Source organism: Salmo salar, chromosome 22, assembly GCF_965601325.2.
Source record: "Salmo salar chromosome 22, fSalSal1, whole genome shotgun sequence".
NCBI lineage: Eukaryota > Metazoa > Chordata > Actinopteri > Salmoniformes > Salmonidae > Salmo > Salmo salar.
This window is the reverse complement of record NC_138312.1, coordinates 42968277-42995000: the sequence shown is the minus strand read 5'-3', so window position 1 is coordinate 42995000 and position 26724 is coordinate 42968277. Positions and strand designations below refer to the sequence as shown.

General features: G+C 45.3%; 2 protein-coding genes across 7 annotated transcripts in view; both read right to left on the bottom strand.

The window, feature by feature from the left end:
- The window catches only part of znf76 (zinc finger protein 76), a 26907-nt gene extending 10049 nt beyond the window's left edge, over nt 1-16858 (bottom strand). The window contains exons 1-7 of one of the 2 annotated variants that reach the window (XM_045705511.2): nt 16787-16858; nt 12265-12364; nt 12059-12142; nt 11870-11947; nt 11487-11677; nt 11082-11267; nt 9057-9258 (exon numbers count right to left, since the gene is read on the bottom strand). In XM_045705511.2, coding sequence (XP_045561467.1) covers nt 9057-9258; nt 11082-11267; nt 11487-11677; nt 11870-11947; nt 12059-12142; nt 12265-12337 — 814 coding nt within the window. In that variant the 5' untranslated portion in view covers nt 12338-12364; nt 16787-16858. Of the gene's footprint in view, nt 1-9056; nt 9259-11081; nt 11268-11486; nt 11678-11869; nt 11948-12058; nt 12143-12264; nt 12365-13401; nt 16750-16786 lie in introns of those variants that run through there. The other variant, XM_045705512.2, reaches the window with a different exon arrangement.
- A 264-nt stretch (nt 16859-17122) lies between these two features.
- Nucleotides 17123-26525, bottom strand: cf089 (CF089 protein). Of its 5 annotated transcripts, none has more exons than XM_014167453.3 (8): nt 26045-26525; nt 25392-25712; nt 24866-25031; nt 24607-24755; nt 24271-24419; nt 21755-21890; nt 21526-21649; nt 17123-19989 (listed from the first exon to the last, which is right to left on the bottom strand). In XM_014167453.3, exons 2-8 carry the CDS (start codon nt 25578-25580, stop codon nt 19907-19909), a joined length of 996 nt encoding a protein of 331 aa, XP_014022928.1. In that variant the 5' UTR covers nt 25581-25712; nt 26045-26525; the 3' UTR covers nt 17123-19906. The 5 variants fall into 5 exon arrangements, with proteins under 5 accessions (XP_014022928.1, XP_014022927.1, XP_014022929.1 ...); XM_014167452.3 differs by having other exon boundaries at nt 25392-25679; XM_014167454.3 differs by having other exon boundaries at nt 26224-26525.
- Nucleotides 26526-26724: the final 199 nt, after the last annotated feature.

The window sequence follows — 26724 nt, the reverse complement described above, 5'->3', positions numbered from 1 at the left end:
GTGTGTGTGTGTGTCCTCCTACCTGTGTGTGTGTGTGTGTGTGTGTGTCCTACTACCTGTGTGTGTGTGTGTGTCCTACTACCTGTGTGTGTGTGTGTCCTACTACCTGTGTGTGTGTGTGTCCTACTACCTGTGTGTGTGTGTGTGTCCTACTACCTGTGTGTGTGTGTGTGTGTCCTACTACCTGTGTGTGTGTGTGTGTCCTACTACCTGTGTGTGTGTGTGTGTGTGTGTGTGTCCTACTACCTGTGTGTGTGTGTGTGTGTGTGTGTCCTACTACCTGTGTGTGTGTGTGTCCTACTACCTGTGTGTGTGTGTCCTACTACCTGTGTGTGTGTCCTACTACCTGTGTGTGTGTGTGTGTGTGTGTGTGTCCTACTACCTGTGTGTGTGTGTGTGTCCTACTACCTGTGTGTGTGTGTGTGTCCTACTACCTGTGTGTGTGTGTGTCCTACTACCTGTGTGTGTGTGTGTGTGTGTGTGTGTCCTACTACCTGTGCGTGTGTGTGTGTGTCCTACTACCTGTGTGCGTGTGTGTGTGTGTCCTACTACCTGTGTGCGTGTGTGTGTGTGTCCTACTACCTGTGTGCGTGTGTGTGTGTGTCCTACTACCTGTGTGCGTGTGTGTGTCCTACTACCTGTGTGCGTGTGTGTGTGTGTGTCCTACTACCTGTGTGTGTGTCCTACTACCTGTGTGTGTCCTACTACCTGTGTGTGTCCTACTACCTGTGTGTGTGTCCTCTACCTGTGTGTGTGTCCTCTACCTGTGTGTGTGTCCTACTACCTGTGTGTGTGTCCTACTACCTGTGTGTGTGTCCTACTACCTGTGTGTGTGTCCTACTACCTGTGTGTGTGTCCTACTACCTGTGTGTGTCCTACTACCTGTGTGTGTTCGTGTCCTACTACCTGTGTGTGTGTCCTCCTACCTGTGTGTGTGTCCTACTACCTGTGATGTGTGTCCTACTACCTGTGTGTGTGTCCTACTACCTGTGTGTGTGTCCTACTACCTGTGTGTGTGTCCTACTACCTGTGTGTGTGTGTGTGTGTGTGTGTGTGTCCTCCTACCTGTGTGTGTGTGTGTGTGTCCTACTACCTGTGTGTGTGTGTGTGTGTGTGTGTGTGTGTGTGTGTGTGTGTCCTACTACCTGTGTGTGTGTGTGTGTGTCCTACTACCTGTGTGTGTGTGTGTGTGTCCTACTACCTGTGTGTGTGTGTCCTACTACCTGTGTGTGTGTGTGTGTGTGCCTACTACCTGTGTGTGTGTGTGTGTGTGTGTGGCCTACTACCTGTGTGTGTGTGTGTGTGCCTACTACCTGTGTGTGTGTGTGTGTCCTACTACGTGTGTGTGTGTGTCCTACTACCTGTGTGTGTGTGTGTGTGTGTGTGTCCTACTACCTGTGTGTGTGTGTGTCCTACTACCTGTGTGTGTGTGTGTGTGTGTGTGTGTGTGTGTGTGTGTGTGTCCTACTACCTGTGTGTGTGTGTGTGTCCTACTACCTGTGTGCGTGTGTGTGTGTGTGTCCTACTACCTGTGTGGTGTGTGTCCTACTACCTGTGTGTGTGTGTGTGTCCTACTACCTGTGTGTGTGTCCTACTACCTGTGTGTGTGTGTGTGTGTGTCCTACTACCTGTGTGTGTGTGTGTGTGTCCTACTACCTGTGTGGTGTGTGTGTGTGTCCTACTACCTGTGTGTGTGTGTGTGTCCTACTACCTGTGTGTGTGTGTGTCCTACTACCTGTGTGTGTGTCCTACTACCTGTGTGTGTGTGTGTGTGTCCTACTACCTGTGTGTGTGTCCTACTACCTGTGTGTGTGTGTGTGTGTGTCCTACTACCTGTGTGTGTGTGTGTGTCCTACTACCTGTGTGTGTGTGTGTGTGTGTCCTACTACCTGTGTGGGTGTGTGTGTGTGTCCTACTACCTGTGTGTGTGTGTGTGTCCTACTACCTGTGTGTGTGTGTGTGTGTGTGTCCTACTACCTGTGTGTGTCCTACTACCTGTGTGTGTGTGTGTGTGTCCTACAACCTGTGTGTGTCCTACAACCTGTGTGTGTTCGTGTCCTACTACCTGTGTGTGTCCTCCTACCTGTGTGTGTCCTACTACCTGTGTGTGTGTGTGTGTCCTACTACCTGTGTGTGTGTGTGTCCTACTACCTGTGTGTGTCCTACTACCTGTGTGTGTGTGTGTCCTACTACCTGTGTGTGTGTGTGTCCTACTACCTGTGTGTGTTCGTGTCCTACTACCTGTGTGTGTTCGTGTCCTACTACCTGTGTGTGTGTGTGTGTCCTACTACCTGTGTGTGTGTGTGTGTCCTACTACCTTTGTGTGTGTGTCCTACTACCTGTGTGTGTGTGTCCTACTACCTGTGTGTGTCCTACTACCTGTGTGTGTCCTACTACCTGTGTGTGTTCGTGTCCTACTACCTGTGTGTGTTCGTGTCCTACTACCTGTGTGTGTTCGTGTCCTACTACCTGTGTGTGTGTGTGTGTGTCCTACTACCTGTGTGTGTGTGTGTGTGTCCTACTACCTGTGTGTGTGTGTGTGTGTCCTACTACCTGTGTGTGTGTGTGTGTGTCCTACTACCTGTGTGTGTGTCCTACTACCTGTGTGTGTGTGTCCTACTACCTGTGTGTGTGTGCCTACTACCTGTGTGTGTGTCCTACTACCTGTGTGTGTGTGTGTCCTACTACCTGTGTGTGTGTGTGTGTGTCCTACTACCTGTGTGTGTGTGTGTGTGTGTCCTACTACCTGTGTGTGTGTGTGTGTGTGTGTCCTACTACCTGTGTGTGTGTGTGTGTGTGTCCTACTACCGTGTGTGTGTGTGTGTGTGTCCTACTACCTGTGTGTGTGTGTGTGTGTGTCCTACTACCTGTGTGTGTGTGTGTGTGTCCTACTACCTGTGTGTGTGTGTGTGTGTGTCCTACTACCTGTGTGTGTGTGTCCTACTACCTGTGTGTGTGTCCTACTACCTGTGTGTGTGTGTCCTACTACCTGTGTGTGTGTGTCCTACCTGTGTGTGTGTGTGTGTGTCCTCCTACCTGTGTGTGTGTGTGTGTCCTACTACCTGTGTGTGTGTGTGTGTCCTACTACCTGTGTGTGTGTGTGTCCTACTACCTGTGTGTGTGTGTGTGTCCTACTACCTGTGTGTGTGTGTCCTACTACCTGTGTGTGTGTGTGTGTGTCGTGTGTGTGTGTGTCCTACTACCTGTGTGCGTGTGTGTGTGTGTCCTACTACCTGTGTGCGTGTGTGTGTGTGTCCTACTACCTGTGTGGTGTGTGTCCTACTACCTGTGTGGTGTGTGTGTCCTACTACCTGTGTGTGTTCGTGTCCTACTACCTGTGTGTGTCCTACTACCGTGTGTGTGTGTCCTACTACCTGTGTGTGTGTGTGTCCTACTACCTGTGTGTGTTCGTGTCCTACTACCTGTGTGTGTGTGTGTCCTACTACCTGTGTGTGTGTGTCCTACTACCTGTGTGTGTGTCCTACTACCTGTGTGTGTCCTACTACCTGTGTGTGTCGTGTCCTACTACCTGTGTGTGTGTGTGTGTGTGTGTGTCCTACTACCTGTGTGTGTGTCCTACTACCTGTGTGTGTGTCCTACTACCTGTGTGTGTTGTGTCCTACTACCTGTGTGTGTGTTGTGTGTGTGTGTGTCCTCCTACCTGTGTGTGTGTCCTCGACCTGTGTGTGTGTCCTACTACCTGTGTGTGGTGTGTGTGTGTCCTACTACCTGTGTGTGTGTGTGTGTGTCCTACTACCTGTGTGTGTGTGTGTGTGTCCTACTACCTGTGTGTGTGTGTGTGTGTCCTACTACCTGTGTGTGTGTGTGTGTGTCCTACTACCTGTGTGTGTGTGTGTGTGTGTGTCCTACTACCTGTGTGTGTGTGTGTGTGTGTCCTACTACCTGTGTGTGTGTGTGTGTGTCCTACTACCTGTGTGTGTGTGTCCTACTACCTGTGTGTGTGTCCTACTACCTGTGTGTGTGTGTGTGTGTCCTCCTACCTGTGTGTGTGTGTGTGTGTCCTACTACCTGTGTGTGTGTGTGTGTGTCCTACTACCTGTGTGTGTGTGTGTGTGTGTCCTACTACCTGTGTGTGTGTGTGTGTGTGGGCCTACTACCTGTGTGTGTGTGTGTGTGTCCTACTACCTGTGTGCGTGTGTGTGTGTCCTACTACCTGTGTGCGTGTGTCCTACTACCTGTGTGCGGTGTGTCCTACTACCTGTGTGCGTGTGTGTGTGTCCTACTACCTGTGTGCGTGTGTGTGTGTCCTACTACCTGTGTGCGTGTGTGTGTGTGTCCTACTACCTGTGTGTGTCCTACTACCTGTGTGTGTCCTACTACCTGTGTGTGTCCTACTACCTGTGTGTGTGTGTGTCCTACTACCTGTGTGTGTCCTACTACCTGTGTGTGTCGTCCTACTACCTGTGTGTGTCCTACTACCTGTGTGTGTCCGTGTCCTACTACCTGTGTGTGTTGTGTCCTACTACCTGTGTGTGTGTGCCTACTACCTGTGTGTGTCCTACTACCTGTGTGTGTTCGTGTCCTACTACCTGTGTGTGTGCCTACACCTGTGTGTGTCCTACTACCTGTGTGTGTTGTGTCCTACAACCTGTGTGTGTTCGTGTCCTACTACCTGTGTGTGTCCTACTACCTGTGTGTGTCCTACTACCTGTGTGTGTCCTACTACCTGTGTGTGTCCTACTACCTGTGTGTGTGTGTGTGTGTCCTACTACCTGTGTGTGTTCGTGTCCTACTACCTGTGTGTGTCCTACTACCTGTGTGTGTGTGTCCTACTACCTGTGTGTGTGTGTGTGTCCTACTACCTGTGTGGTGTGTGTGTGTGTCCTACTACCTGTGTGGTGTGTGTGTGTGTCCTACTACCTGTGTGCGTGTGTGTGTCCTACTACCTGTGTGCGTGTGTGTGTGTGTGTGTCCTACTACCTGTGTGTGTGTCCTACTACCTGTGTGTGTCCTACTACCTGTGTGTGTCCTACTACCTGTGTGTGTCCTACTACCTGTGTGTGTCCTACTACCTGTGTGTGTGTCCTACTACCTGTGTGTGTGTGTCCTACTACCTGTGTGTGTGTCCTACTACCTGTGTGTGTCCTACTACCTGTGTGTGTTCGTGTCCTACTACCTGTGTGTGTGTGTGTGTCCTACTACCTGTTGTGTGTCCTACTACCTGTGTGTGTGTCCTACTACCTGTGTGTGTGTCCTACTACCTGTGTGTGTGTCCTACTACCTGTGTGTGTGTGTGTGTGTGTGTGTGTGTCCTCCTACCTGTGTGTGTGTGCGTGTGTCCTACTACCTGTGTGTGTGTGTGTGTGTGTGTGTGTGTGTGTGTGTGGTGTCCTACTACCTGTGTGTGTGTGTGTGTGTCCTACTACCTGTGTGTGTGTGTGTGTGTCCTACTACCTGTGTGTGTGTCCTACTACCTGTGTGTGTGTGTCCTACTACCTGTGTGTGTGTGTGTGTGTCCTCCTACCTGTGTGTGTGTGTGTGTCCTACTACCTGTGTGTGTGTGTGTGTGTGTGTGTGTGTGTCCTACTACCTGTGTGTGTGTGTGTGTGTGTGTGTCCTACTACCTGTGTGTGTGTGTGTCCTACTACCTGTGTGTGTGTGTGTGTGTGTGTGTGTGTGTGTGTGTGTGTCCTACTACCTGTGTGGTGTGTGTGTGTCCTACTACCTGTGTGCGTGTGTGTGTGTGTGTCCTACTACCTGTGTGGTGTGTGTCCTACTACCTGTGTGTGTGTGTGTGTCCTACTACCGTGTGTGTGTCCTACTACCTGTGTGTGTGTGTGTGTGTGTCCTACTACCTGTGTGTGTGTGTGTGTGTCCTACTACCTGTGTGTGTGTGTGTGTGTGTCCTACTACCTGTGTGTGTGTGTGCCTACTACCTGTGTGTGTGTCCTACTACCTGTGTGTGTGTGTGTGTCCTACTACCTGTGTGTGTGTCCTACTACCTGTGTGTGTGTGTGTGTGTCCTACTACCTGTGTGTGTGTGTGTGTCCTACTACCTGTGTGTGTGTGTGTGTGTCCTACTACCTGTGTGTGTGTGTGTGTCCTACTACCTGTGTGTGTGTGTGTGTCCTACTACCTGTGTGTGTGTGTGTGTGTGTCCTACTACCTGTGTGTGTCCTACTACCTGTGTGTGTGTGTGTGTGTCCTACTACCTTTGTGTGTGTGTCCTACTACCTGTGTGTGTGTGTCCTACTACCTGTGTGTGTCCTACTACCTGTGTGTGTCCTACTACCTGTGTGTGTTCGTGTCCTACTACCTGTGTGTGTTCGTGTCCTACTACCTGTGTGTGTTCGTGTCCTACTACCTGTGTGTGTGTGTGTGTGTGTCCTACTACCTGTGTGTGTGTGTGTGTGTCCTACTACCTGTGTGTGTGTGTGTGTGTCCTACTACCTGTGTGTGTGTGTGTGTGTCCTACTACCTGTGTGTGTGTCCTACTACCTGTGTGTGTGTGTGTGTGTGTCCTACTACCTGTGTGTGTGTCCTACTACCTGTGTGTGTGTCCTACTACCTGTGTGTGTGTGTGTGCTCCTACCTGTGTGTGTGTGTGTGTGTGTCCTACTACCTGTGTGTGTGTGTGTGTGTCCTACTACCTGTGTGTGTGTGTGTGTGTGTGTCCTACTACCTGTGTGCGTGTGTGTGTGTGTCCTACTACCTGTGTGTGTGTGTGTGTGTGTCCTACTACCTGTGTGTGTGTGTGTGTGTGTCCTACTACCTGTGTGTGTGTGTGTGTGTCCTACTACCTGTGTGTGTGTGTGTGTGTGTCCTACTACCTGTGTGTGTGTGTCCTACTACCTGTGTGTGTGTCCTACTACCTGTGTGTGTGTGTCCTACTACCTGTGTGTGTGTGTCCTACCTGTGTGTGTGTGTGTGTGTCCTCCTACCTGTGGTGTGTGTGTGTGTCCTACTACCTGTGTGTGTGTGTGTGTGTCCTACTACCTGTGTGTGTGTGTGTCCTACTACCTGTGTGTGTGTGTGTGTCCTACTACCTGTGTGTGTGTGTCCTACTACCTGTGTGTGTGTGTGTGTGTGTGTGTGTGTGTGTCCTACTACCTGTGTGCGTGTGTGTGTGTGTCCTACTACCTGTGTGCGTGTGTGTGTGTGTCCTACTACCTGTGTGTGTCCTACTACCTGTGTGTGTGTGTGTCCTACTACCTGTGTGTGTTCGTGTCCTACTACCTGTGTGTGTCCTACTACCTGTGTGTGTGTGTCCTACTACCTGTGTGTGTGTCCTACTACCTGTGTGTGTTCGTGTCCTACTACCTGTGTGTGTTCGTGTCCTACTACCTGTGTGTGTGTCCTACTACCTGTGTGTGTGTCCTACTACCTGTGTGTGTCCTACTACCTGTGTGTGTTCGTGTCCTACTACCTGTGTGTGTGTGTGTGTGTGTGTGTCCTACTACCTGTATGTGTGTCCTACTACCTGTGTGTGTGTCCTACTACCTGTGTGTGTGTCCTACTACCTGTGTGTGTGTGTGTGTGTGTGTCCTCCTACCTGTGTGTGTTTGTGTGTGTGTGTCCTACTACCTGTGTGTGTGTGTGTGTGTCCTACTACCTGTGTGTGTGTGTGTGTGTCCTACTACCTGTGTGTGTGTGTGTGTGTCCTACTACCTGTGTGTGTGTGTGTGTGTGTCCTACTACCTGTGTGTGTGTGTGTGTGTGTCCTACTACCTGTGTGTGTGTGTGTGTGTGTGTGTGTCCTACTACCTGTGTGTGTGTGTCCTACTACCTGTGTGTGTGTCCTACTACCTGTGTGTGTGTGTGTGTGCCTCCTACCTGTGTGTGTGTGTGTGTCCTACTACCTGTGTGTGTGTGTGGTGTGTCCTACTACCTGTGTGTGTGTGTGTGTGTGTCCTACTACCTGTGTGTGTGTGTGTGTGTGTGTGTGCCTACTACCTGTGTGTGTGTGTGTGTGTCCTACTACCTGTGTGTGTGTGCGTGTGTCCTACTACCTGTGTGCGTGTGTCCTACTACCTGTGTGCGTGTGTGTGTGTGTCCTACTACCTGTGTGCGTGTGTGTGTGTCCTACTACCTGTGTGCGTGTGTGTGTGTCCTACTACCTGTGTGCGTGTGTGTGTGTGTCCTACTACCTGTGTGTGTCCTACTACCTGTGTGTGTCCTACTACCTGTGTGTGTGTGTGTCCTACTACCTGTGTGTGTCCTACTACCTGTGTGTGTCCGTGTCCTACTACCTGTGTGTGTCCTACTACCTGTGTGTGTCCGTGTCCTACTACCTGTGTGTGTTCGTGTCCTACTACCTGTGTGTGTTCGTGTCCTACTACCTGTGTGTGTCCTACTACCTGTGTGTGTTCGTGTCCTACAACCTGTGTGTGTTCGTGTCCTACAACCTGTGTGTGTCCTACTACCTGTGTGTGTTCGTGTCCTACAACCTGTGTGTGTTCGTGTCCTACAACCTGTGTGTGTCCTACTACCTGTGTGTGTCCTACTACCTGTGTGTGTCCTACTACCTGTGTGTGTCCTACTACCTGTGTGTGTGTGTGTGTGTGTCCTACTACCTGTGTGTGTTCGTGTCCTACTACCTGTGTGTGTCCTACTACCTGTGTGTGTTCGTGTCCTACAACCTGTGTGTGTTCGTGTCCTACAACCTGTGTGTGTCCTACTACCTGTGTGTGTCCTACTACCTGTGTGTGTCCTACTACCTGTGTGTGTCCTACTACCTGTGTGTGTTCGTGTCCTACTACCTGTGTGTGTTCGTGTCCTACAACCTGTGTGTGTCCTACTACCTGTGTGTGTCCTACTACCTGTGTGTGTCCTACTACCTGTGTGTGTCCTACAACCTGTGTGTGTTCGTGTCCTACAACCTGTGTGTGTCCTACTACCTGTGTGTGTCCTACTGCCTGTGTGTGTTCGTGTCCTACTACCTGTGTGTGTCCTACTACCTGTGTGTGTCCTACTACCTGTGTGTGTCCTACTACCTGTGTGTGTTCGTGTCCTACTACCTGTGTGTGTCCTACTACCTGTGTGTGTCCGACTACCTGTGTGTGTCCGACTACCTGTGTGTGTTCGTGTCCTACTACCTGTGTGTGTGCGGACATGCTTCTGGAGGTCTCCGGAGGTTTTGAAGGCCTTGAAGCACATGTCTTCAGGACACTTGTACGGTTTCTCTCCAGTGTGTGTCCGTAGGTGACTCTTCAGGCCGTAACCTGTAGCGAACGCCTTTCCACACGTCAACACATCACACCTGTATGGCCGGACACCTGTGTGAGCCCTCTCATGTACCTGACAACACAGGGTCAACGTTAATGTAACATGAATATCTTTTCAAGTGGGAACAAATGTGTGTACAGTGGCAAGAAAAAGTATGTGAACCCTTTGGAATTACCTGGATTTCTACATAAATTGGTCATCAAATTTGATCTGATCTTCATCTAAGTCACAACAACAGACAAACAGTCTGCTTAAACTAATAACACACAAATTGTATTTGTCTTGTCTATATTGAATACATAATTTAAACATTTACAGTGTAGGTTGGAAAAAGTATGTGAACCCCTAGGCTAATGACTTCTCCAAAAGCTAATTGGAGTCAGGAATCAGCTAACCTGGAGTCCTATCATTGAGATGTTGGTTAGAGCTGCCTTGCCCTATAAAAAACACTCACAAAATTTGAGTTTGCTACTCACAAGAAGCATTGCCTGATGTGAACCATGCCTTGAACAAAAGAGATCTCAGAAGACCTAAGATTAAGAATTGTTGACTTGCATAAAGCTGGAAAGGGTTACAAAAGTATCTCTAAAAGCCTTGATGTTCATCAGTCCACGGTAAGACAAATTGTCTATAAATGGAGAAAGTTCAGCACTGTTGCTACTCTCCCTAGGAGTGGCCGTCCTGCAAAGATGACGGCAAGAGCACAGCGCGGAATGCTCAATGAGGTTAAGAAAAATCCTAGAATGTCAGCTAAAGACTTACAGAAATCTCTGGAACATGATAACATCTCTGTTGACGAGTCTATGATACGTAAAACACTAAACAAGAATGGTGTTCATGGGAGGACACCACAGAAGAAGCAACTGCTGTCCCAAAAAAACATGGCTGCACGCCTGAAGTTTGCAAAAGTGAACCTGGATATTCCACAGCGCTACTGGCAAAATATTCTCTGGACAGATGAAACTACAGCTGAGTTGTTTGGAAAGAACACACAACACTATGTGTGGAGAAAAAAAGGCACAGCACACCAACATCAAAACCTCATCCCAACTGTAAAGTATGGTGGAGGGAGCATCATGGTTTGGGGCTGCTTTGTTGCCTCAGGGCCTGGACAGCTTGCGATCATCGACAGAAAAATGAATTCCCAAGTTTATCAAGACATTTTGTAGGAGAATGTTAGGCTATCTGTCCGACAATTGAAGCTCAACAGAAATTGGGTGACGCAATAGGACAACGACCCAAAACACAGAAGTAAATCAACAACAGAATGGATTCAACAGAATAAAATACGCCTTCTGGAGTGGCCCAGTCAGAGTCCTGACCTCAACCCGATTGAGATGCTGTGGCATGACCTCAAGAGAGCAGTTCACACCAGACATCCCAAGAATATTGCTGAACTGAAACAGTTTTGTACAGAGAAATGGTCCAAAATTCCTCCTGACCGTTGTGCAGGTCTGATCCACAACTACAGAAAACATTTGGTTGAGGTTATTGCTGCCAAAGGAGGGTCAACCAGTTATTAAATCCAAGGGTTCACATATTTGTCCCACCCTGCACTGTGAATGTTTACACTGTGTGTTCAATAAAGACAATAAAATGAATAATTGTGTGAGTGTTATTAGTTTAAGCAGACTGTGTTTGTCTATTGTTGTTCCCTAGACAAAGATCAGATCAAATTTTATGACCAGTTTATGCAGAAATCCAGGTATTTCCAAAGGGTTCACATACTTTTTCTTGCAACTGTGTGTGTGTGGTATCTTAAGGTGGGGTACTGTGGTCCGAGGGTCAGTGTGTGCTGTGATGTAGAGGGTGTGTGTGTGTGGTATCTTAAGGTGGGGTACTGTGGTCCGAGGGTCAGTGTGTGCTGTGATGTAGAGGGTGTGTGTGTGTGGTACCTTGAGGTGGTGTGCTGTGGTGTAGAGACGTCCACAGCCCTCGTAGTCACAGCGGAATGTCTTCTCAGCCGTCTGCTGACCCTTAGGGGAACCCCACGACCCCATCACCTGTACAATAGGCTCTATGTCCTGGAGTCCATTGGTGCTGCTCATGGTCTCATCCACCTCCACCTCAGACCCCGTCATCTGGGGAGAAAAGAGTTTGAGAGCATTATATTGATTAAAAGTACAACATTGCTTATTCCACCACAAGAAGTAGAACTGCATAGTATCTGTGAGAGAGAGAAAGACACATGGGGGGGGGGGGGGGACTGAGCTTTCAAAAAAAATAACTAAGGAAGAATTTACAGGAAATCGTGAGTGATAGAACACATGAGTGATACAACAGCAGAAAAAGAGAGAGACCTTGGCGTAGTTCTCCAGGGTGGTGATGGTGTCTGTGTCCACAGTGTCGTCTGCAGCTAGCTCCTCCAGGCCACCCCCTGGCTGCAAAGTCAGGATGGTGCTGCCAGTCTGCAGGCCCGAGGGGTGGTGGATGTACGCCGTGCTGCCATCCTCCAGCTGCACCGCCTCCACCGCACTGGGATCATACCCGTCTGCAGGGGTTAGAGGTTAGATGGTCCTCTTTGAAAATGTTTGAGATGACTTTCCTTCCATCCTTTGCAGAAGTAATAATAATTGATGTGTGACTGGATAATGATAAAACAAGATGATGACCACCCTATTGCTTCAACAAGCCAACCTTTCCTAGAGTGGTGAATACAAAATCTGGTTAGATGCTAATATACCTTTGGGTGTGTGGTGGATGTATGCCGTGGTCCCGTCCTCCAGCTGCACTGCCTGGCCGTCCTCAAAGGGCAGGGGCTCTGGGGAGACGACAGGAAAACAACATCAGGAGAGGTATGAGCTCACAGAACACACAAAAGGTTATTCATAAACCCTCCGGCAGACATGTTGTTCTGAGGGTGTACACTGACCTTTCTGCTGTACAGTGACCTGCTGAATGTAGGCTGTAGTACCATCCTCCAACTGAATAGTATCGCCTTCCACTAGGTTGCCATCTGATGAAATCAGTATATTGTTGATATCAGCGGCAGTCATACATACTCATACTGGTGGACATGTGAATGTTAGCTTTGAGTTGTGCATTTCATTATTTTTTAGTAGTGTGTGAATTTGTCACCTTTGATGGCTTGTTCAATGTAGGCTGTGGAGCCATCACTGAGGGCAACAGCCTGCAATCCCAAACTCTCCATCCTTCTGCTCAGATACAGATGCTCTTTCTGACAATGAGAAAGACACATAGCTACTGAAACTCCACTGCCGAGACAGGCAGTTGCTATGAGCTGCCGCTCTTCTACCACACACACACACACACACACTATGGAGGATCCCCAGCAATCCTGTGTACTGCTGCATTGTATTGTTTATTATGTAGCTACTGTCCTAACATCTTGCTCTGTAGCAAGGTTATATTCCTTGGGTCAGCTGATGTGACCTCAATGCAGTGATGATGACCTAGGGGTTGTGTGGTAGCTTGACACGTCATAGAAGAGAAAGGGAGGAGAGTGATGCATGTTCCCAAAATGTGGCTGGCCTTGACCCTCAACCAGTGAATATGGCATATTATAATACTCGTATTATGTGTATGCACCTAGGTTAGGTTGAAGATGAGTCTATGGGGGGGGGGGAACTATTATTTTACTGTCAGTGGACATAGCTATCTGCTTATGATCAAGTTTATACAAGGGTTTATGGCATAACCAGTATGCCATCAATGGGTGCATTTGCATCCGGTTGTCACTGTGCAATGATTGAAAGTTTAGGTACACACAGGTCAAGAGACACACTCTTGCCTGCATCTAGCTGGTATAGGGTGTAATCATTATCATCCAAGAGTTGCAAAACGAGAGTTTCTATTTGACAAATTCAGGTATGTTCATCCCCGTTTTGTTCCGTTTAAGAATTGTTTTTCAACAGAATCGGAGGAACGAATACACCCTTGATCACACGTAAACAGAGTTCACTTTCGTAGCAGCCACGTTGTACTCCTTTCTCTTCCCTTCGTTTGTGGACTTTAATGCACAACACATCAGCTGTATGTGACCAGGTGAAAAAACCTTTCCAAGCCAAACCGCTACACAGCCTACTGTACATCATTGTCACCATATTAGCTAAAGTAATGTCATAGTCAGCATAGCTAATAGAACTAACGCGTTAGTAAACCCGCTACAATCATGCAGTAACGTTCACGTACAGTCAGTAAGCAGTTACACAGGCAGGCCCCAGTGACAATAAATTAGTAACACCAAAAGCTTACCTTGAGTTGGAAGAGTTCCAGTGTTGTGTTGGAAAGTCATAGCCAGCTAGCTAACACAGCATCCCTCTGTTTGAGCAGGGTGTTTCAGTAGGCTAAACTAGCTAGCTGCATTTGCTAGCTAAGTAAGAGAAACTGAAAGTGCTTCTTCATTTTGGAAGAAATCAATTTGTTCAAAACTGTTCAACTATTGTCTTTCTCTCTCTTTGAGAAATCTACTCACCACATTTTATACACTGCAGTGCTAGCTAGCTCTAGCTTTCAGTGGTAGATTAATTCTCTGATTTTTTGATTGGGTGGACAACATTTTAGTTCATGCTGCAAGAGCTCTGATAACTTCCGGAGGACGTCCTCCAGCCTATCAGAATTACTGTGTAAGTCTATGGAAGGGGGTGAGAACCATGAGCCTCCTAGTTTTTTTTTTAAGTCAATGTACCCATTCCTCCTTTGAGGAGCCTCCACTGCTATATATACAAAAGTATGTGGACATCTCTTCAAATTAGTGGATTCTGGTATTTCAGCCACACCCATTGCTGACAGGTGTATAAAATCGAGCACACCACCATGCAATCTCCATAGACAAACAATGACAGTAGAATGGACTTGAAGAGCTCAGTGACTTTCAACGTGGCACCGTCATAGGATGCCACCTTTCCAACAAGTAAGTTTGTAACAGCTAATGCTGCCCCGCTCAACTTTAAATGCCGTTATTATGAAGTGGAAACATCTAGGAGCAATAAAGGCTCAGCCGCAAAGTGGTAGGCCACACAAGCTCACAGAACGGGACCACCGAGTGCTGAAGCGTGTAAAAATCGTCTGTCCTCGGTTGCAACACTCACTACCGAGTTCCAAACTGCCACTGGAAGCAACATCAGCACAAGAACTGTTCGTCGTGAGCTTCATGAAATGGGTTTCCAAGGCCAAGCAGCTGCACACAAGCCTAAGATCACTGTGTGCAATGCCAAGCGTTGGCTAGAGTGGTGTAAAACTAGCCACCATTGGACTCTGGAGCAGTGGAAACACGTTCTCTGGAATGATGACTCACGCTTCACCATCGGACAAATCTGGGTTTGGTGGATGCCAGGAGAACGCTACCTTCCCCCAATGCATTGTGCCAACTGTAAAGTTTGGTGGAGGAGGAATAATGGTCAGGGACTGTTTTTCATGGTTCGAGCTAAGCCCCTTAGTTCCACTGAAGGGAAATCTTAACGCTACAGAATACAATTACATTCTAGACGAGTCCGTGCTTCCAACTTTGTGGCAACAGTTTGGGGAAGGCCCTTACCTTTTTCAGCATGACAATGCCCCTGTGCACAAAGCGAGGTGTGAAAGAACCTGATTGGCCTGCAGAGACCTGACCTCAACCCCATAGAACACCTTTAGGATGAATTGGAACACCAACTGCGAGCCATGCCTGATCGCCCAACATCAGTGTCCGACCTCACTAATGCTTGTGACTGAATGGAAGCAAATCCCTGGAGCAATGCAGCAGCAGGTAGCGTAGTGGTTAGAGCATTGGACTTGAAAACCGAAAGGTTGCAAGATCGAATCCCCGAGCTGACAAGGTAAAAATCTGTCATTCTGTCCCTGAACAAGGCAGTTAACCCACTGTTCCTAGGCCGTCATTGAAAATAAGAATTTGTTCTTAACTGACTTGCCTAGTTAAATAAATGTAAAAATAAAAAAATGCTCCAACATCTAGTGGAACGCCTTGTGTTATAGCAACAAAGGGGACCAACTCCATATGAATGCCCGTAATTTTCGAATGAGATGTTCGACGAGCAGGTGTCCACTTACTTTTGGTCAATTAGTGTACAATGAGTGTGCAAAGCATTAGGAACACCTGCTCTTTCCATGACAGACTGACCAGGTGAATTCAGGGAAAAGCTATGATCCCTCATTGATGACACTTAAATCGGTGTAGATGAAGGGGAGGAGACAGGTTAAAGGATTTTTAAGACTTGAGACTGGTTGTGTATGTGTGCCATTCAGAAGACCTTTATTTAACTAGGCATGTCAGTTAAGAAGAAATTCTTATTTACAATGACGGCCTACACTGGCCAAACCCGAACGATGCTGGGCCAATTGTGCGCCGCCCTATGGGACTCTCAACCACGGCCAGTTGTGATACAGCCTGGATTCGAACCAGGGTGTCTGTAGTGAAGCACCTAGCACTGAGATGCACTGCCTTAGATGGCTGCACCACTCGGGAACAAAAGATTGAAGTGTCTTTGAACAGGGTGTCAATAACTGCAATGCTGCTGGGTTTTTCACACTCAACAGTTTCCTGTGTTTATCAAGAATGGTCTACCTGCCAAAGCACATCCAGCCAACTTTGGGAAGCATTGGAGTCAACATGGGCCAGCATCCCTGTGGAACACTTTCGACACCTTGTAGAGTCCATGCCCTGACGAATGAGGCTGTTCTGAGGGCAAAGTGGGGTGCAACTCAATATTTGGAAGGCATTCCTAATTTTTTTAATCCTCAAATCACATTTTATTGGTCACATACGTGTTTAACAGATGTTATTGTGGGTGTAGCGAAATGCTTTTGTTTCTAGCCCCGACAGTGCAGTAATATCTAACAAGTACACTCAGTATATACTGCAGGGATCTACACTAGAGCTAATTGTCACTGTACCGGTTTAGATGGGTTCTTTGTTGGTAATGAGAGGTTTGTGAATGGTTGAATTCATTATTCTACAGCTGGTTACTGTAGTGTACTAAACTCCACTCTAAGCAGACCACTCAGCTAGCTTTCATTCGAGTCAATAATTACTGGGAATATAGTATAACATTATGCCATGAATCCTATAGCTAGTTAGTCAAGAAGAAATGTGGACTCATAGTCAATTTCAAATGGCAAGCTAAGTTAACTGGTTAACCAACAAGCTAGAGGTCGAGTGACAGCTAGGCATCTAGCAAGCTAACGTCGCCATTACACTGAAAGGTAAAGTTAGCTGGCTGGCTAGTGGTGCTATGGCTAGCTTTAACTTTAATAAACACATTTTCTTCGCCAACTAAGTCACATAACACCATACATTTCCCTAATAGTAAATAGCTAGCGCCACAACTTTGACTACGTTTACAATATGTATTTTGACGTGACAAACTAGCTAAGGCGCACGGCAGTGGAAATACAACCAGGCCTCATTCACTACAACACGTTTGCGCTTGAATCAGACATTTGCAACGCAACCGGGTTACTCCCATCGGTAACGCCGATAATCGATCCCTAACAAAGCGTTTTCTATTTCTTGATATTTCTTCTCAAACTCTAAAGAAATCCAGAAAATCACAAGCTCTTTATTTTCTCCTCCCTATCCCCCATTTTTATATCCCATCTCTCCCTCGGTTTGACAAGTTGCAGCGCAAACTGGGATACTCACCTCCAGCAGACCGCCATGCACCAGGCACCACAGAAGCACCCGGAAACATGAATGGTATGAAAACGAGTTGGATCATTACACCACCAGTCACATTGATCTAGGGTCAGTTTTGTTGTACTGACCTCAAAGGCTAGGTGTTGTTCCCGAGGTGCGTAGGACTGGTTATAGATACTTTTCAGGATCAGCAATTTCTGAAGCAGGCTGTTTAGATATGTAAAATGTGAACATTTACTTCTTGAAAATATGTAGCAGCAGCCACATAGGAAAAAGCCCTGAAAGTACTTAATTTTTGTCAATCTCTGCATGTATAACTGACAAGCAACACAGCACACAGAGTAGAGCAGAAAACATGTATTTATAAACATTCAGCATCTGACAAGAGTGCATGAAATCAAACTATTTGATATAATGCTCTCTGATTAAGATCCAACACAGAAATTATTGCACATTTTATAAGGTCTCATTTTTTCAAGGGATATCTGAAAATACAATGGTCAAATCAGTGTGGATTTCCATGACACCTATTAGAGACACACACACACACACACAACCAAAACAAGTGTCTAATTCTTGACTCACATTGCAATTTGATCATACAAAGCTATTATTCAAAGCCAATTTAAACAAGTTGAATTGTCTGCTTTCACCAAAGCAATCACATGTAAAGGTGCACTATGCAGAAATCGCACCGCTAATTCCTGGTTGCTAAAATTATAGTTTCAGTTTGTGACAAAACAAGCAAGTATAGTGTACTGTAGAGAATCACTGTAACATCTAAACTGCTGTGAAATATATCTTCCATAACCAAAAATTGTATTTTCAGCTGGTGAACAAACAAAGTAAAAGGCACAAAAACAAAATGTAAGAATGGGAAGAACAGAAATAGTGCACATAACAGCTCTACTACCAATTCTTAGACTTGCTTTCAATGAGAATGACAGATCTATAAAATTTCTGTGAATTTGGTCAGGTGGCCCAGAAAGTTAAATATTGCAGCTTTAAAGACAGTGACATACATTACCCTGTTTTCATCACAAAGAATCCAGTGCAGCCTGCTTGAAGGACATTAGTAGTCTTAATTAACCTTGCTAACAGAAAAAAATGAAAATAATTTAACAATAACATTGTTAAAGAAAAAGGCAAGCTTGAACTCAAGGCAAATGTTTCAGGATCAGGAAGGAGAGGATAGCAGTTGGTTAAAGCTGATGGCCTTGAACCACAAATATACTTTGAGCAGCAAAGACAATGATAAAGAGCTCACCCACCCAACTGGTCTTCCGAGTAAAGAGATCAAACACCACCCAACTGGGTTTCAGACTGGGTTATCCACCCAGAGAACCGACTCAAATAAGGACATTTTTGGCACTATCCTCAGAATTCATACAAAGGGAATTGGATGTGTACTACCAAAGAACAGTTGCATTCACAGTATGTATATACACAATATGGCAGTAGTACATGCCAATACATCCCCAGTCATGAAGAGTCTAACCATAATAACCACTTAATAGTTTAGGCTTCAATACATGGACATCATTTGAACATGACAAAATAATGATAAAAAGCAGCTCTGATAACAAAATTCCCTTAAATACACAGGTACCTGCTCAAATAAAGGAAACACCAACATAGTATCTTAATATGGTGTTGAGCCACCAGAACAGCTTCAATGAGCCTTGGCATAAATTCAACAAGCGTCTGGACCTCTATTGGAGGCACCATTCTGCCACGAGAAATTCCATAATTTGGTGTTTTGTTGGAGGAAAACGCTGTCTCAGGTGCTGCTCCAGAATCTCCCATAAGTGTTCAATTGAGTTGATCTGGTGACACCACTTAAACCCCCTATGCTCCTTTGAGACCCTTCTTTCAAAGTCACTGACATCTCTTCTAGCCATGGTAGATAATGGGCAACTGGGCATTTTATACATGACGCTAAGCATGATGGGATGTTATTTAATTAACTCAGGAACCACACCTGCTTTCAATGTACTTTGTATCCCTCATTTACTCAAGTTTCCTTTATTTTGTCAGTTACCAGTACATAATCACATTGTTATTGATGCATTCAGAAAACCAAAGTGACAAGGAAGTCTAAAAACAGATTTACTTAAACGGTGACAATTTATAACGTAACAATATGGCCATAACTTGACGTTGTGTAAAATTGTGAATTCTGAGATTAAAACTGTATAAATATTATGTTCAGCAATAGAACATGATCAAATCTCAGAACGGCGACAGTGTGACACGTCAAACACTGACATTGTCAACAAGTTCCGGATAGTTAAAGTGCTTACATGGGCGAATGGACGAACAAAAACAATCAGTGAAAAGAACATTAACAGCATTTAAAATTATGGCACAAGCACTAACCGTCAACTATATATTAAATACAATTTATGCACTTTCAGTTCTCAAAAGCAATTCACCTTAAATGTATAAATCAATTTTACACATCCTAACCAACTGTCATTGTTACACTAGAAGCAACATGTTGAATTAAGATGATTAATACAGGCCAGTTTCTAAGTGAGTAGATGAGGGCAGCACTGCAAAACTGTCCCATTGTGGATGTGATTTGATCGCAACTAAAATGCATAACCAAAATAATCTTGAACATTGAAACTGAACACAGCATAGGAGCAAAGGCCTTCTGATGTTCCAAAAATGAGATCAGTCACTCTCCATTTCGCTTCTTTGGGCTTGATACACACCTCTTGATCTGTGAAGCGAACAGTCAAGAATGGGAGAACGTTCCAGCCTCTTCCTCACCAACACACATCTCCCAGCCTGAGTGTGGTCCCTCCCTGCTTATAACCATCCAGTTGCCACAGATCTGTGAAGGGATATCAATGAAGAGGAACAGGTAGGGGCTAGAGATGAGTTTGGTATTAGGCCAGAGAGGGGTAAGGTTTAGGGATTGGTTTGGTATTAGGCAAGAGAACGGTAGAGGCTAGGGATGCATGTAGTATTTGGGGAACCTCTTCAGTCTCTTGTGCCTGTAGTAAGTATACTTTTCCAGACCAAGAGAGGAGGGTGGGACTAGCCTACAAGGGACAGTTAAAAGGTCCAATCATAGGAAGTCATTCTCAGCCGGTAAGAAGAATTCCCTCTCCTCCCTCAGAAAGTGGAACCGTCACAAACGATGTTCTGGTCTCGGCCGGGGAAAAGCTCCATCTGCCAGTAGCGCGGGTCAGCATACACTGGCAGGGACAAAGGTCACAATGAGGTCAAACTAAATGCAAACTTGTATAGGGCTATAAAAAAAAAAAAAAAAGATTTTGTTACAGCCTAGCACAAAACTAGAGGTCGACCGATTGATTTTAACGCCGATACCGATTATTGGAGGACCAAAAAAAGCCGATACCAATTAATTGGCCGTTTTTTTTTTTTTTATATATACACATTTGTAATGACAATACTGAATGAACACTTATTACATCAAAATCAATTTAGTCTCAAATAAATAATGAAACATGTTCAATTTGGTGTAAATAATGCAAAAAAACGTGTTGGAGATTAAAGTAAAAGTGCAATATGTGCCATGTAAAAATGCTAACCTTTAAGTTCCTTGCTCAGAACATATGAAAGCTGGTGGTTCCTTTTAACACGAGTCTTCAATATTCCCAGTTAAGAAGTTTTAGGTTGTAGTTACAAGACTCTCTCTACCATTTGTATTTCATATACCTTTGACTATTGGATGTTCTAATAGGTACTTTAGTATTGCCAGCCTAATCTTGGGAGTTGATAGGCTTTGTCATAAACAGCGCGATGCTTGAAGCATTGCGCAGAGCTGCTGGCAAACGCAGGAAAGTGTTGTTTGAATGAATGCTTACGAGCCTGCTGCTGCCTACCACCGCTCAGTCAGACTATTCTATCAAATCATAGACTTAATTATAATATAATAACACAGAAATACGAGCCTTAGGTCATTGATATGGTCAAAACCAGACACTATAATTTCAAAAACAAAACGTTTATTCTTTCAGTGAAATACGGAACTGTCCGTATTTTATCTAACGGGTGGCATCCATAAGCCTAAATATTGCTGTTACATTGCACAACCTTCAATGTTGTCATCATTACGTACATTTCTGGCAAATTAGTTCGCAACGAGCCAGGCGGCCCAAACTGTTGCATATACCCTGACTCTGCGTTCAATGAACGCAAGAGAAGTGACAATTTCCCTAGATAATATTGCCTGCTAACATGAATTTCTTAACTAAATATGCAGGGTTAAAAAAAACACACTTCTGTGTATTGATTTTAAGAAAGGCATTGATGTTTATGGTTAGGTTAATTCGTGCAACGATTGTGCTTTTGTTATTAAATCACCCGTTTGTCAAAGTAGGCTGTGATTCAATAAATTAACAGGCACCGCATCGATTATATGCAACGCAGGACAAGCTAGATACACTAGTATTATCATCAACCATGTGTAGTTAACTTGTGAATGTTAAGATTGATAACTTATACAAAAACTAAGTTTAATGCTAGCTAGCACCTTACCGTGGCTCCTTGCTGCACTCGCAAAACTGCCACGCAGTCTCCTCGTGGAGTGCAATGTAATCGGGCATAATCGGTGTAAAAAAAAAGCCGATTGTTATGAAAACGCGGAATCGGCCCTAATTAAATCGGCCATTACGATTAATCGGTCAACCCCTAGCACAAACACACCATATTCAAATAATGAACTAAAAATTACCACAGTATACGTGCAAGTATGTTTGTGTTCTCACCCATATCTCCCGGTCCCAGCCAGAGGTTGAAGGAGCTACAGTGTTTTTGACAGCGGTGGACAGGAACCACTCGAACTGTGGGTAGCCCTTCTCCTACCACCAGCCAGCCCAGCACTCGCACCCCCTAAAACACACACACACACACTACCACTGTACCAACATACTGCTGAATCACACCAAACATGCATGCATGTTTGTATATTTGGGCTGTGTTAGAGGCCAGACTCACTCTGCTCTGAGAGTTGGCACTATGCGTGACCAGGCAACGCTGCAGTGTTGTTCCAGCGCTGTCCAGTAGAGGACATAGCTCAGCTTTGGGGAACAGCCACCTCAACACCTTCTCTCTGGCACCAGATGCAAACCTCCTAGGGAGTAGAGGGCAGAGGAGAGGCGAGAGAGAAGAGGTGATTTAGTCAGATGAGAATAACAGAAATGCGTCCTTGTTTTCCTTCCTTGGAGACCTGTTTTTAGGACCAAGCTATGCTCATTACAGTGAAGTCAGAAATGGTATTCAGACCCCTTGATTTTTTCCCCACATTTTGTTACAGCCTTATTATAAAATATATATATATTCCCCTCAATCGACACAATACCCCATAACGACAAAGCAAACTTTTTTTTTTTTTAAATGTTGCTAATGTTACATTTTTTTTAAATATCACATTTACATAAGTAGTCGGACCCTTTAGTAGGTACTTTATTGAAGCACCTTTAGCAGCGATTACAGCCTCGAGTCTTCTTGTATGACGCCACAACTGTATTTGGGGAGTTTCTCCCAGTCTTCTCTGCAGAGCCTCAAGCTCTGTCAGGTTGCTGCACAGCTATTGTCAGGTCTCTTCAGAGATGTTCGATCGGGTCCAAGTCCGGGCTCTGGCTGGGCCACTCAAGGACATTCAGAGACTTGCCCGAAGCCACTCCTGCATTGTCTTGGCTGTGTGTTTAAGGTCGTTGTCCTGTTGGAAGGTGAACTGTTGCCCCAGTAGGAGGTCCTGAGTCCTCTGGAGCAGGTTTTCATCAAGGATCTCCCTGTACTAGTCTTCCAGTCCCTGCCGCTGAAAAACCTCCCCACAGCATGATGCTGCCACCCACATGCTTCACCGTAGGGATGGTGCCTGGTTTCCTCAAGACATTGACACTTGGCATTCAGGCCAAAGAGTTCAATCTTGGTTTCATCAGACCAGAGAATCTTGTTTCTCATGGTCAGAGTCCTTTAGGTGCCTCTGGCAAACTCCAAGTGGGCTGTCATGTGCCTTTTACTGAAGAGTGGCTTCCATCTGGCCACTCTACCATAAAGGACTGATTGGCAGAGTGCTGCAGAGATGGTTGGGTTTCTGGAAGGATCTCCCATCTTCACAGAGGAACTGACCAAGGCCCTTCTCCCCCGATTGCTTAGTTTGGATGGGCGAGCCAGCTCTAGGAAGAGTCTTGGTGGTTCCAAACTGCTTCCATTTAAGAATGATGGCGGCCACTGTGTTCTTGGGAACCTTCAATGCTGCAGACATTTTTTCTTGCTCTGACATGCACTGTGGGACCTTATATAAACAGGTGTGTGCCTTTCCAAATCATGTCTAATCAATTGAATTCACCACAGGTGGACTCCAATCAAGTTGTAGAAACTGGATGCACCTGAGCTCAATTTCAAATCTCATAGCAAAGGGTCTGAATCATTATGGAAATAAGGTATCTGTTTTTTTTTATATCCAATACATTTGCAAACATTGTTTTCACATTGTCATTATGGGGTATTGTGTGTAGATTGCTGAGGGGAAAAAATAATTTATTGCATTTTAGAATAAGTAATGTAACAAAATGTGGAAAAGGGAAGGGAACTGAATACTTTCCAAATGCACTGCATGTGTGTGTAGTTGTGTGTCTCTGTGTTTATCTACATATGCACGCATGAACGCGCGCACACACACACACACACACACACACACACACACACACACACACACACACACACACACACACCAGGTAGCCTAGCGGTTAAGAGCGTTGGGCCTGTATCCCGGAAAGGTCTCTGGTTCGAATCCCAGAGCCAACTAGGTGAAAAATCGATATGCCCTTGAGCAAGGCACTTAAACCCTAATTGCTCCTCTAAGTCGCTCTAGATAAGACCCTGGGTGGAAATTTTACTTTTTGTTCCAATGGCCACTGTGGCAGGCAGATCAAAACAAATCTACCAGCCACTCTGATTTTTTTACCAGCCTGAGTGTTTTTTTCATCATAATCACACCAAAAATCATAAATGACTGATGAGTATGCTTTGTAATGTGGTATATTGCTGAATTCAATTTCATTTTTGTGACCTGTATTTTAACCAATGTACGTCAAATAAATCATTTAGATACAACAGTAAAAAGTAAAACCGCTTAACAGTTCTACAAGTGAACATCAAGAATCAACAAAGTGCCTTCCCTGCCACAAAATTCTGAGTCATACAACTTGTTAATTATTATTATTAGTTCAGGGTACATAAGTTTATTTATGAGCACACAAAAATTCAGGAGCACAATTAAATTATGTGAGTGTCTTAATGATAAGACATAACTAAACATTTACGAATAAAAAGGTTTTTGCAGTGTTCCATGCTCAATCAAGCACAATGTACCCCCAAATATTTGAGTGATTAGGCGACACAAAAATTTTCAGCTGATATTTTTACCCGCCAATGCCAAAGTCTACCCGCATTTGGCGGGTGTTAATTTCCCACCCTGATAAATGTCAAATGTAATGTAAATGTACCAGAGTAGGGTAAAGTTTGCGGGGCCCTGTGGAAAACCCTCATCATGTGACAGTAGGTTGTCTTCCTCCAGTAGTATACTCATGGAGCTGGAGTGGGCTGAGTAGAGCTCCTCTAACTGCTGCCTCTGCAGACACAGAGACTCCCCACCCTACATAAAGACAGAGGACATATGTCAGGCACAGCCACAGACAAGACTACCTGCTGATGTTAGCTAAATGAACTAGCTCAATAAAGATCATTCTGTAGTGGATCCGTAAACAATGAGCAGACTTAACCCTCACTTTCAGGGAAATTGTTGTTTTTCAGTCTTTCTTTATTGTTAGTGGTGGTCGTACCTTGAGCAGCACAGGCTGTGGACCTCTGCGCATGGCTGCAGACTCTCTGAGGGTCTCAGGGACCTCCAGCACAGAGAACACCTCAGCACAGCCAGAACAGTTGACCAGGCCCTGTCGCAGAGCCCCTGCACTCCACCACTCATGGAAACCTACAGGAGAGAGTGAAGCTGCTGGTACACACTGGCTAGGAACAAACACCCATTGTCTATAGTGAACAACTATGGATAGTGTCTAAAATAGTGTTTTAGACTTACTGTACCTTGCAGGTTGTATTTCTTGGCAATGGGCAGAGCCAGCAGTCTGATGTGGCTGAGGGGGGAGGACCAGTTATGTCCCCCCGTGTACGTCACACCTAGCTGGGGCCGAGTCTGGGGGTAGGTGAAGGCCAGCACCACCACCACCAGAAAGCCTACTGCTACCACAAACTACAGTATGGAAAAAGAGGAACTAGTGAGAGGATGGTTCATCAATGCAGGGATTGACATTAAGGGTTGCCTTATTGCCCAGGGCAAGTGACCTGTGCAATCATGCAAGATGAGCCTGCTCTGTGGTTTCCCCTTTGGGTAGGTGATTGTGTTTTACTGATAACAAACAAAATGCAAAGAATTCTAGTAGTCTGTTCTTTCTGGTTCCTCCACTGTAGGTGCAAATAGACACTTAAGATTTTTCTGCAAGCGATCATAATCTTTGGGCAACCCAAAAATACTCCTGACTTTCCCGATGGGCAAGTGCCTTTTAGACAGTCCCTGTGTATGATCTTACATGAGTGTGTGTGTGCATCTTACCTTGATGGTGGCTCGAAGGATGGGGAATTGTGGTGGGTCTCTTCGAGGCTCGTTGGTCTCCAAGACTTGTTTGATAAACTTCTCGATCTCCCTCTCTGACATGCCATAGCGATACCCCGACTGGCGGAGGATATCGATGCTCTCAGACAGCTTGTCGTAGATGCAAGGCTCACTCAGTGTGGTGCCCATGGCAAACAATGTGGTCCAACTGATTTCAGTCAACAGTTAATTTAGGAGGACAGTGCCTCTAGTCTTCGGGTTGCAGCTGCGTCACTCATATTGTCTTCCCTGTTTGAAGTTGAAGAGGTTGGTAAGACAGCACTTCCAAAGCCCCAGACAGAAGATACACAAACAATCCTGATTATATGGCTGAACTTGGCATTGGACTGTAGTCAAAACAGACATCTTGTCAATGTCAACACATGCATTCAGAGGCCCATGTGAACTGTATGCAATAAGTAGTAATTTGCACGTGTGAACAATAAACAAACAATTGAGAGGTAAAAAAAAAACGTTGGACAGAAGCTAAACAGGCAGATAAATCTTTCCTTAGAAATCCACAATGTACAGAACGCATCTAACGTTACTAAGTTCAACTCGATGTCAATCTAACCATTGTAGATATTTATGTTATTCTAACATTGTCGTTTTACCTTTATCATACAGTGAGTGTGCCAGCGAAAGCAGTGGGGTAAACAAATAACCAATGCTAACGTTAGCTAGCTAATTGGCTAGGACCCTAACTTAGCTTTGTTACTTTTAACAGGTATAGCTAGCTAGATTTCATAAGCTCAAGGAAACGTCATATTTCAAACAGTGATCTTGAACTCACTGGCTATTTTTATTTTGTTCTTTTTTTTTTTTACAGATCTATTGTCTCGTTCATGTTTAGCTTCGTGTCGACCAAGCAACCTTTCCCACTTGCTTGCTGTTTGAGAATTTGCAGTCGTCACTAGTTACCACAGCCTTAAAGTTATAAACCACCTTCGACAATTTATCTTCTTAAAATAAGATTTTAAACCTAACTTTAACCACACTGCTAATTTTATGCCTAACCTAACTGTTTGTTTTCATAAATTTTTATGATAGGCCTATAGACAACTTTGACTTTGTGGCTGTGGTAACTAGTGGAAACCAGAATTTACCGATGTCACTTGACTTCCCTGTTGGACAGATTCACGTTGAGACTGTCAACAGCAGATTCGTGTAGTAAAACTCAAGATTGATGTTTAAAAAAAAAATTATAATAATTAAAATTAGTTTATATTAATACACTTATTTTTGTATTGGCAGTATATTTTTTTATTTTACATGTATATGAGAAATGTGATGA

Coding starts and splice junctions, on each gene's coding strand:
- cf089 (XM_014167453.3), bottom strand. CDS start 25,580: ATGGGCACCACACTGAGTGAGCCTTGCATCTACGACAAGCTGTCTGAG. Junction 24,756..24,865: donor CAAGAAATACAACCTGCAAG/GTACAGTAAGTC, acceptor TCTCTCCTGTAG/GTTTCCATGAGTGGTGGAGT. Junction 19,990..21,525: donor GCTGGGACCGGGAGATATGG/GTGAGAACACAA, acceptor TGTCCCTGCCAG/TGTATGCTGACCCGCGCTAC.